Source organism: Aethalodelphis obliquidens, unplaced genomic scaffold (assembly GCF_003676395.1).
Source record: "Aethalodelphis obliquidens isolate GAN/ISIS:26980383/991018 unplaced genomic scaffold, ASM367639v1 scaffold77, whole genome shotgun sequence".
NCBI lineage: Eukaryota > Metazoa > Chordata > Mammalia > Artiodactyla > Delphinidae > Aethalodelphis > Aethalodelphis obliquidens.
The window spans coordinates 5156947-5169424 of NW_020838021.1; the positions used below are offsets into that span (position 1 = coordinate 5156947).

The window sequence follows — 12478 nt, forward strand, 5'->3', positions numbered from 1 at the left end:
CGATATCATTATTTGTTAAATGCTCCTTCATTAGTTAGGCTGAGCCAAGAACTCAAATAGGAATACACAAAGCATTCCAGTTACACCTCTAAAGCCTCAACTACACTGTAAGGGGAACTCACAGAATTAAAATGGAGTATTATGCATAAAACAGTTATAATCCTTAAATTATAAAATTTCTGAAGTATAAAGTTCTTTGTGCATTAATGCAATCCTACAAATCTAATCTAATCTGAGAGGGAAACCAAGTATAACAATTAATCTTTAAGAATTCCAAAACAAAATTAAATAGAGTATTTCTAACAAATACATACACTGTTCTTTTGTCTTGTCGAAGTAGTTTAGAAGAAAATTCACTGAGAATATCAAGAAATGCCAAATTTAAAGGTGGATGGCTCTCTCCTTGTGGATTAGGCTCCTTAAAAGCAAATTCTATGCCATCTCTGCAACAAAAACAACAAAAAAAGACAAATATTTAAAGGACTACAATACAAAATTGAATAACTTAGGGAATTTCTCTATACTTCATCCCACTACTAAGATGTTTCCTTTGTCATGCATTTAATCTGAGGAATAGAGAGAATAAGGAGGCTACAGTGCGAGAATGAGCAAATATATTTACATTTTATGCCACTTTTACTTTGTTTGTTTTGGTTTTTATTTTTATTTTTTGGCGGGGGGGAGGGGCATGCTGCGCCACGTAGCTTGCAGGATCTTAGTTCCCTGACCAGGGACTGAACCCTTGCCCCAGCAGTGAAAGCGCCAAGTCCTAACCACTGGACCGCCAGGGAACTCCCAACTGTTACTTTCTTTAAAACAAAACAGACACACACATACACACACCAGCTGGTCTTTATTTAAAATGTGGTTTGGTATATCTACATTCTCTCCTCAGTTCTCTTTTCCATAGAAAATAACCCAAATCCTTTCACATAATGATCAGTACATTTTCTGTATTTTTCAAGACACAAAGGAGATCAACTATAACACATAGGATCAACTTAAAAATAATGATTCAAGACTATCTGTAATGACCCACTTAAGAGTAAAGTTTAAAAATTAAACTCCACTCAAGGCCCAGTTTATATTTATTTAACAATAAATACCTCTATTAATCAAGACAACTACCCAACATTATATATATATATATATATATATATATATATATATATATATATGAAGTAAATAATATATTACTTCTCAAAATAATTACTACATGTGTGGTCCTTAAATATTACCTAAAATTCTCATCCATAGTATTAAAAGGCATAAAAAGAAAATTGAGACTTTTAGAGCAAAGTGAAAAGGAGAGAGTAAATTAAAGTTGAGGAAGGTATAGGACTAACAAAGAGCAGAACAATTTCTGAAGGAAGACATTTAACACTTCATAATTAAGTAAGCAACAGGAATTTTAAAAAGACACAAAACAGAGAGCTTTCAATGAAACAGAGCCCAAGCCTCTTGATTTTTCCAAAGGCAAGGCTCTTTATCCACAATAAAGACATAAAGGGTATTAATAACCACATGTTGGTTATGTTAGAGCTCTAAAATATACTTAAAAGTATAATTGATCACTAAATTACATGCCTAAAATAAAATGAGATGATTTCCAATTTTGATAAGGCAAAGAAAACATGCAGACAAAATAAAGATTGTGGCTCAAAACAAGAGAAAAGGTCACTGCAAAATAGAGAACAGAACCAGAAACAAAAAACTTGAAACAAAGAAATCAAATCTCAAAACATTATCTACCCAGCAAGAGAGATTATGACAAAAACTGTTAAAAGAGATTCTATAATACCTGATGAATATATGTTGCTTTTCTTCACGTAATTTATAAAGATTTTGTATGGTTTTAATTAAAGCAAAGACTTTTCTATAAAAGGTGTTTTAGTCCCAATTCATGTGTTAACAGAGATAGCACTATAACTGGTTCTTAAGAAAGGAGACATGCCACAGATTTGTAAACAAGTAATAAAGCATCAATTGAACTTGGTTATTCTAAACAAAAGAGCAAGATACAAAAAAACTTCATGATTAACAAACAAGCTGAATAAAATATTTGGAAATTACTTGTGTAGCATAGCAATGGCCTCTCTCGTTTTCAATTGATCGAGTCCAAAAGTTAAAGCAAAACGTCGAGCAAGTTCTTTTATGCCGCTGAATGTTGAGGATGACCTATCAAAATTATAGCCATTTTCCTGTATCATTTCATTAAAAAGCTGTTTGGAAAGAAAGAAAGCATGTTAAAGTTTTTTAATAACTATGGATTATTAACATCTAATTTTAAAATACTACATTTTATATTTAAAATATACTTGATGTTCTATAAATAAGGCATTGTACTTCATTCTATAACATGGATTTTTAAAAACATGATACAAATGACCAAAATTGTAGCACTTCATATATTCAGACTAGAGGTAGTTACTGACATTAGAAACTCCTTAGATTAGTTACGACAGAATTCTTTTCTGCCGGTATTAATTGGATATTAAAATAGCATATAAAAATATAAAGAAAAAGGAAACCAACTAACAACTATGTTCTTATTGACATTTAAATGATGGATCTTCACATCAAGAACTTTCATCATAAAGTTAGCAAAACAAGATACAATCTTTCAATTATCAAGCTGCCAAGATTTTAAAAAGATAATGGCTACTACTTAAGAATACAGTGCAATGGGCACTGATCTGCTGGGAACATAAACTGAGAAAACCTTTCTACAGAGCAATCTGGCAATGTGTAGTGAAAGCTTTAGAATTTTCATGCCCTTTGAGTAAGCAATTGTTATTATCAGACTTTATCCAAAAGGAATGATAACAGTAATATCTGTATACAATACGGAAGTACAAAAATGTTTGTCTTAGTGCTATTTATAATGGCAAGAATTGTAAAAAACCTCAACATCAAACGAGAAGAGATCTTGGTTAAATTATAGTCCCTCTATAAAATGGAATACTACACAGTCATTAAAAATGCAGAGGAAAGTATTTAATGGCATGAAAGTGTTCAGGATTTATTAATATGAAAAATTCAGCATTTCAAGACAATGTGCAATATGATTTTTTATGTTTGTAAAATAAGATTTCACATAGGCATAAAAAAGATTAGGAAGTTAAAAATTAAAACACTGTTAAGTGAAAAAAATTAAAGATAAGTTGTATTTTTTCTAGTTTTCCTATAATATTTTCTAAACTTTCTACAGCAAACAGCTATTATTTTACACCAAAAGTTATTTAAATGCTGCCTTTAAAACCTTTTAAATTCTATTAATTTTAATAAAGAATATCAAAATATGCAAATGAAATTAAGAACTTTCATACCTAGATCTCTAAAAAACAAGAAAGTTTATCAAAGTGAAATGGGTTGGGTTATGTTCTGCATGCATTTGGTCTCTACAGACAAAAGTATACTAAGCAAATGATTTTTGCCTAATTAAACCTGCCTTGACACTGCCAAAATGAAAATGACTGGTACATTTTGATTATATGGTTGATAAATGCTCATTAAAATACATGTACAAATGTACAAAGAATAAAGTAAAATTCACCTGGAACCTACCAAAGCAAGTTAACCACAGCTAACATTTTGGTGATTATTTTTTCCAAATAGGTACACAGAGATGTGCACAATTTTATAGAGATGCTATACTGCAATCTTTTTTTATTCTCAAACTATATATTGTAGAGATCTTTACGAATTAATGAATACAGATCTACACCAATTTTAAGTGCTACACAGCCACTGCAGAGATATACTACACAATATATTCATCTAATATCCTATTGACAGGCATTTATATTTTCTAATTTCTTGCTATTATAAATAACTTTGCAATGTATAATCTTTTACACTCATTTTTGCAAAGTTATCCTATTACCACTGTGGATGAACTTCCAGAAGTAGAACTGCTGCCTCAAATGGCATACACATTATAAATTTTGACATATATTGCCAAACTACCTGCCAGGAAGGTTGAACCAATATACCTTGCTGTCAGAACCTGTTTCTCCCATACCTTAGGCGGCTATAGGTTTTGCCACTCTTGCCAGTCTCAAAGCAAAAAATGATCTCACTTGCACAATGTCTACTAGTGAGATTGAGTATTTTTCATTTCCACTTTTATGAACTATCTATTGCATCCTTTTCCCAGTTTTCAACTGTTAACTTGAAAACTATTAAGTGCTTATTTTGCTAGCCTAAACCTGGTACTCTTCATGTCTTACCTGTTGCAAACTGAGAATAAGGGTCTTTGCACACTGAATTTTGTCTATCTGCCTTGTTTTACTCATTGTTTCTTTGATGATATCGCCATAGTCATTATAATACTAGAAAAGAAATTTGTACAAATTAGGCCTTTGTCTCTTAAAACTATTGGACAATAAGACTAATTTTAGGTTAGTCACATAAGCATATCACAAGAATGTTATTTGGCTAGAATTATGCCTTCAAAGACACGGAAGAATGTTACTAAAACGTCATTATAATCTTTAAACACATAATCCCTAACATCAGTAAATTCAGAAATATCAGACAGTTAAGATCTAATCACATTAAGCTCCACAGTTGGTTTTAAGGAGGTATATTGTTTAACAATAATTAAGTTATACAGATTTTCAGAAATAAAACAAAGGACAGAAACAAAGTTCTGTGCTCTTTGTGAACTATTAAGACAATGAATGTAATCAGTTACTTTCATAACTTATTCATTGCTAATGGCATGTAGTTCATGAGCAGTTTCCAAATTTATTGATTTGGCTTATAGAAACTAACAGCCTATTAACAACATTTAAAAGAAAACTTACTGTATGTGGCATTTACATTACACACTGCACAGGAATTTTTTTTCTAATTTAAGATCTTGTTTCAAAATGCATACATTAACAACTACCAGAGATAACAGGATAACCATGCTCCTATATGACTAACAAAATTGACTTTAATTTAGAATACCTAAGTCTAAAAGTTTAAAATTTGCAAAATGACTTCAAAAACAACCTTAGTTAAAAAAAAAAATCTAACAAGTATCAGGTCAAATAACTTAAGTTCCAAAGTACTTTATTAATGGTTCTATCATATAGGAAAGTATTCTGAAGAGAGAATTAATTAGGTTTTGATAAATGTATTACATGTTTTATCCTGTAAAAGCAAAAGCTTAAAAAATGTTTACATTTATAATTAGATTTTACTTGAAAAAGGATTACAGAAAAATCATCACACCGTATTTAGTCACATTCTGTTAGTACAATCAACAATATCCTTTCTACTACTACTTACAAGTTAAAGAATCTCACACATATTTATGACAATTTGTGAATAACCCACTGTGACTCAAATCAGATTTTCAGAGCTTAAGGAACCTTAGCTATCACAGTGGAACAGATGAAGAAACGCAGGACACAAAAGGTACTGAATTACTCAAGGTCACAAGCTGCATAGTAACCAAGCCAAAACTGTATTATCTAGTTCTCTGACTCCTAAACACTTTTTTATGTTACATCAAGCAGGGGAGGGACACCATCCTGTTGTTTTAAACTAAATCACAAAAGCAATTTCTATTAGTGACAGTTAACCTAAGACAAGCTGTTTGCAATATTCCAAACACAAATGAACTCAATAAACCCAAAATGTCCATTAATGGAGGATCAGAGGTATGAGAAAATTTACTGAAAATGTTAAATATTTTAAGAGATTTCTTTTACACTAGAAAAGTAATTTACTATTAAAAAATTCAATGGCAACCAAACATAAAAGCAACATAAAAATATCTCGCTATCCATTTTTCAACTTTACCTTCATATACTGCTTAAAGATATCTGCAGCTGTATTCATCTCCACCACAGTATATACAATTAGCTTACAAAACGCTGCAAGTAAATTTCTCCTTTTGTGCAGAGCTTCAATTTTACTGGCTTCATCTTCCTGCTGACCATCTGGGGAAAAAGGTTTCCAACATTAAGCCATCTGTATTTTACTTCAGCCGTGTGTGTGTGTGTGTGTGTGTGTGTGTGTGTGTGTGCGCGCGCGCGTGCATGTGTATGTGCATGCGTGTGTGTCTGTGTGTATCAAATTCAATATAAAACATCTTTATTTTGGAGAATTTGAAAAATAAGGGAAAAACATTTAAATAAAATAAAAATTATAATCACTCAATATCTTCATGAATGACCAGCCCATTTATTCCAATACACAAAATTTTTGTGACGTCAAATCAGAAGGCTGTTTAGTGAACATGGAACAGGAACAAGTGGAGTGAGTGAGAGGAACTGATGTTTAGTGAAATCAGGCTAAGCTTGCCTAACACATTAATCTACTTCCCTAGCAGGATAGTTTGCCGATGAGACCTGCATATTCAGTATCTGTTGGGTAAGGCTCTTTCTTCCCTAGGGGCAGACAACCTCAGAGATTCTGTTATTCCTTCTAAAGATGACCCCACTCAACCTCAAACCCAACTTTTATTGACAGATACTTTCTTTATACATATTACAGATATTCAGTTAGACTGGCCTAGAAACCATTCTGTCTTTTTAAGGTAACTTCACATATATCTGCTCTGATCCATTATGTGAGATCTTGATATTCAGTTATCAAAGGGACAAAATTATTTCCAAATTCATAGCTGAGAAAGCCGGATTACAGCCTCCAAGTACTGCCAAAGGATTTTCAAATTATTTGATACTGTGCATAAAATTGTAACGAAGCCTTTTACATAAAAAGCTATGCAAAGAATTTTCCTCTTGACAAATTTTACAAATGAAATTACTTACATAAAAAATACTGTGTATAAAATAAGAACTCTTTTAAAACAAGTATTTATTTTACCCTGACTCTGATAATCCTTGATAACTGCTAGTAAATAAAAACCAAATTTTAAGAATAGGAGTTTGTTTAAGACAGACCATCCGAAAGTTTCTGTTATCAAAAGTGCCTATTCCAGAATGCCAAAGTCATTTGCTTAGAAACCTAAAACGTACTGTTCATTCTTTTAAAAGAGTACACTGAACATACAAGCTAACTTTTTCTTAATGACTCTGTGATTATAATGGATTTCTATACAATATTGTTTCCAATCATTGTTTGGTACTGTTCTCAGGAACTAGAGGGATACAGACTTATTCCCCCTACAGACTAAGTTACCCAGATATTAAGAGTTTTTTGAGCCCTGATTTTTAGGTTTCTTATCAAAAATTAGCCACCTTTTTCTCTTGTGGGGATTAAAGAATGTTACAGAAGTGTCTAACACACTGGGCCTTTAATAAATGTCAGTTGCCATTATTATTATGTGTTGCCAGTGCCTCTAGAAGCATTCCCTATTTTATTCTCCCCTTCTAGTCTGATGTGGGCTAACAAATCAAATAACCATGGGTCTACAATACCAGGGGTTAGATGAGTATGAAAAGCAATGGAAACTATCATATGTTGCTGGTGGGAGGATAAAAGAATAAAATGACTTTGGAGAATAATCTGGCAACTTGTGGTCAAGTTTAAGATATACATAGACTACATAATCTAGCAATGCCACTCTTAGGTATACAGGCACACCTCGGAGATATTGCAGGTTTGATTAGACCACCGCAATAAAGGGAATACTACAATGAGTCACATGAATTTTTTGGTTTCCCAGTTCATATAAAAGTTATGTTTACACTATACTATAGTCTTACTAAGTGTGCAATAGCATTATGTCTAAAAACATGTACATACGTTAAACATTTCATTGCTAAAAAATGCTAATCATCTAAACTTTCATGCGAGTTGTAGTAGTAACATCAAAGATCACAGATCACCATGACAAATATTGTAATAATGGAAAAGTTTGAAATGTTGCAAGAATTACCCAAAAAAAGACACAGAAACATGAAGAGAACAAATGCTGTTGGAAAAATGGCACCCATAGACATGTGTGATGAAGGGTTGTCACAAACCTTCAATTTATTAAAATACACAGTATCTACGAAGTGCAATAAAAGGAGGTATGCCTGTACACTAGAAAAGCATTTGCACATGTGCTCAAGGAGATAAGTATAAGAACATTTTTGTAACACTATTTATAATAGGAGAAAAGATGGAAACCTAAATGTTCATCAATATGAAAATGGATAAAGTGTGGTTAATTCATATCACATAGTATTCAGCAGTCAGGATGAATAAGCTATAATCACATGTCAATACTGACAAATTTCACAAATAATGTTAACTCAAAAAAGCAAATTGAAAAATAAAATGTTCAACATGATACCATTTATGTGGAAGCTAGCAACAGAAAATAAACTATATATTGTTAAAAGATACATAAATTCCCAGTAAAATAAAATTAAAATGCAAAGGCATGATAAACAGCAAATTCAGGATAGCAGTTATCTCTAGGGAAAAAGAATAATGGGATGGGGAGGGATACAAACAAGGGCTTCTTTTGTATCTATTCCTTTAAAAAACAAATATGAAACAAACAGAGCAAAATTTGACAAATGCTGGTGGTTGGTATATACAAGTGTGTTACATTTTATTCTTTTCCATAGAATTGGAATACATTTCATTTTTAAAGTGGAAATAGAAAAACACGAAGTCCAAGGAGGTAAGACAAAGTGTAATTCCAGGAAGCTCCCAGAAAATTTAGGAGTATTGGCAAGCTTATTCTCATTCCTATTTCCTATGATCTAAATGAAGTTGAGGTAGTCCCCAACTAACAAAAGGGTTATAGACCAAAACCAATTTTGTATCAGTGTTGGGAATATAACTATGTTTTCCTATAGAAGTTTTAAAAACTCCTACTCATCTTTTAGGATCCATTTCTGATGTTAGCTTATTTCAGTGGTGTTCTGACTCCTACAGAACAGTTATAACTTCCTCTACATGCCCACAACACTTTGTACCTACCTCTATTACTTGTCAGATTACATTATAATTACTTGTTTTTAGATATGTCTTTTCCACTTGAATTGAATTCTTAAAGGAAAAGACCCTGTCTCATTTTTTTGATATTCATAGCATCTAGTATACTGCCTGCTGCCCAATAAATGTCAAATGAATGTTAAAAATAAAGTGTAACTAAACCAACAGCTGAAAGTGAATGGTGGAAAATTCTAAGTATATAAACTTTAGTACATGGATTTTGATATCTGTTTTGGCTACTTAGGTTTCTCAATTCTGTTCTGGTTAAGTTTCTAATACTTGAGAACAAAGCTCTCTATTGATAAAAAATAAGCTACAAGCCATGTCTAGAATTATATATAGTTAAAAGCTTTGCAGTGATGTGTCAGTTTATGTATGGACATACACATACTGATGTTATATATCCTTCAAGTTTAACTTCAAATTGGAAAAAAAAAAAACCCAGAAGAAGTCACCAAATACTATCTGTTTTTCCACGATTTCTTGTTCAAGTAAGGCATCTGTGTATGCAATTAGGGTGCGAAGAGTAACTTAACACTAGGCAACGTTGGTTTGATTATTTACCTGTAACATTCTGTACTGCCCCAGACTTTTACAGAAAAATTATGCTATGAAAGTATACAACAAAAAGGTCATTTAAAGAAACACTTTATTCTGCTCTAATTACTTGAATATTGGTATTACCAATGATTAAGGGGAAAGAGAAGTAAATTTTGTTGAGTACCTACCTACTACATGCCCAGGCACTATACTAGTCACTTTGCTCAATTTAATTAACTTGTACAGTTCTGTAAGGTAGCTACAAATTAGAAAAACAAGCTCACAACTAGTGAGAAACAAAGATTTGATTCCAAAGCCTATGCTCTGTGATACCACATTGTCTTTACAATGTTACAAGCAATGAACACAAATTGCACTGGAAAATATACCTGTGTTTCATGTTTTAAGAATAAAATATCAAACAGTAGTGTAACACTTTACATTGCTGTTAATTAAATTTGATTTATAGTAGACACACAGATTTAACAAAAAGATGGCAATAAAATTACCTGCACTGTTATTGTCATCATCCTGTTCAATGAAGACATGATCCAGAATAAAGCTGAGCAACTCAGACTGCAATGAAGAATCAGGGGTGTAAACTAATGGCTCTAACATGTCACGCCCTCCTGACATAATCTGATGGCTGAAGATCATCAAAATATCACATAGAATAGTGAAGGCCTAGTATAAAAATAAAAAAAAAAATAAAAAAAAAGGATAGCATGCCATAAACCAAAGTTTCTCACGAACTGCCACAAGTAACTTACATATTTAATGTGGAAATAAAATCCAACTTTCTATATTTGAAACTCATAAGAAAAGCAATGTCTACTATTTTCCTAAGATTTTAAAAGTGAAGAGTGTAATTTTTTCTACAATAACTACTGATATTTGCATTGTGATTTACTAACTGCAAGATAATTTCACAAATATTTTTTAATTTTCAGCAATTTTCTTTTAATTTTTTAAGTGATTTGTACAATATGTTAACATCATCAAAACATGCAATCAAGACTCAATCTCAGGTTTTCTGACTCCAAACCCCACCCTTTACACTATATATACCACAATGTCTCATGGTATACATTCTCAAATATCAAATAATGTATAAACTTGGTACCATTCTTTTCTTCTGTGGAAGAAAAACACTTATACCAAGAAGATGAATATCTCCTAGAAGATCTCTTAGAAGAGAGATCACAAAATCTATAGGACTTCTCATTGTCAGTATATGTGATGATTAAGTAAAAAAAACATAACCAAGTGTGGGTCTGCTTACTAATCATCAGGCAAACCTGACAGTATAATAAACATAAGGTTGAAGTGGGACTTCCCTGGTGGTCCAGTGGCTAAGACTCCACGCTCCCAATGCAGGGGGTCTGGGTTCGATCCCTGGTCAGGGAACTAGATCCCACATGTCGCAACTAAGAGTTCGTATGCCACAACTAAAGATCCCACATGCCACAACTAAGACCTGGCACAGCTAAATAAATAAACAAATAAATAAAGCAATAAAGCTGAAGTGTTTTATATATATATATATATATATATATATATATTTTTTGGATGAAGTTATATCTTGAGGAGCTTTATAAAAACTCTGCCATCCAAAAATGGGCAGAAGACCTAAATAGACATTTCTCCAAAGAAGATATACAGACTGCCAACAAACACATGAAAGAATGCTCAACATCATTAACCATTAGAGAAATGCAAATCAAAACTACAATGAGATATCATCTCACACCAGTCAGAATGGCCATCATCAAAAAATCTAGAAACAATAAATGCTGGAGAGGGTGTGGAGAAAAGGGAACACTCTTGCACTGCTGGTGAGAATATGAATTGGTTCAGCCACTATGGAGAACAGTATGGAGGTTCCTTAAAAAACTACAAATAGAACTACCATATGACCCAGCAATCCCACTACTGGGCATATACCCTGAGAAAACCAAAATTCAAAAAGAGTCATGTACCAAAATCTTCACTGCAGCTCTATTTACAATAGCCCAGAGATGGAAACAACCTAAGTGCCCATCATTGGATGAATGGATAAAGAAGATGTGGCACATATATACAATGGAATATTACTCAGCCATAAAAAGAAACGAAATTGAGCTATTTGTAATGAGGTGGATAGACCTAGAGTCTGTCATACAGAGTGAAGTAAGTCAGAAAGAAAAAGACAAATACCGTATGCTAACACATATATATGGAATTTAAGAAGAAAAAAAAATGTCATGAAGAACCTAGGGGTAAGACAGGAATAAAGACACAGACCTACTGGAGAACGGACTTGAGGATATGGGGAGGGGGAAGGGTGAGCTGTGACAGGGCGAGAGAGAGTCATGGACATATACACACTCACAAACGTAAGGTAGATAGCTAGTGGGAAGCAGCCGCATGGCACAGGGATATCGGCTCGGTGCTTTGCGACTGCCTGGAGGGGTGGGATAGGGAGGGTGACCCAAGAGGGAAGAGATATGGGAACATATGTATATGTATAACTGATTCACTTTGTTATAAAGCAGAAACTAACACACCATTGTAAAGCAATTATACCCCAATAAAGATGTTAAAAAAAAACTCTGCCAGGAGTTTTAAATAGAGTCAAACACTGGTAAAAGTAGTCAGAAGGTAACTGGAAAAAATTTAGTTATTTGTTGGGAAGGGATAAGGAAAATAAAATTTTGTGATCACAAAGTCAACAGAAAATTACATTTAATGGAAGACTACTACTAGAAGGACAGATTATAATATAGACCTCAAAGCAGATTTTAATAATAGCTTTGCCTTTTTGGAACTAACCACATTTATTTTTTTCTCTATGCTTTTACCTCTTCTTTTGGTCTCTTCCTCTCATTTTATTACTATAGTAATAATTTATACCTATCAAGATATTTGAGTTTACAAAAGCTTTTGCAACATACACAGTAAGGATACACAGTGATAAGCGTGGTGACATTTATTAATTAGGTGAACTGACAGGTCTTGTGAGCTAACCAGGACATATTCCTGGAAGCTGTTAGGAAGACTA

At 32.7% G+C, this 12478-nt stretch overlaps 1 protein-coding gene across 5 annotated transcripts in view; it reads right to left on the minus strand.

Annotated features, from left to right (window-relative positions):
- Positions 1 to 12478, minus strand: part of STAG2 (STAG2 cohesin complex component) — a 115667-nt gene that overhangs the window by 17868 nt on the left and 85321 nt on the right. For 4 of the 5 annotated variants that reach the window (XM_027092372.1, XM_027092371.1, XM_027092367.1 and 1 more), the window contains 5 exons: positions 9948 to 10122; positions 5800 to 5939; positions 4233 to 4334; positions 2074 to 2222; positions 315 to 443 (listed from right to left, as the gene is read on the minus strand). In XM_027092372.1, coding sequence (XP_026948173.1) covers positions 315 to 443; positions 2074 to 2222; positions 4233 to 4334; positions 5800 to 5939; positions 9948 to 10122 — 695 coding nt within the window. The remainder of the gene's footprint in view (positions 1 to 314; positions 444 to 2073; positions 2223 to 4232; positions 4335 to 5799; positions 5940 to 9947; positions 10123 to 12478) is intronic. The other variant, XM_027092369.1, reaches the window with a different exon arrangement.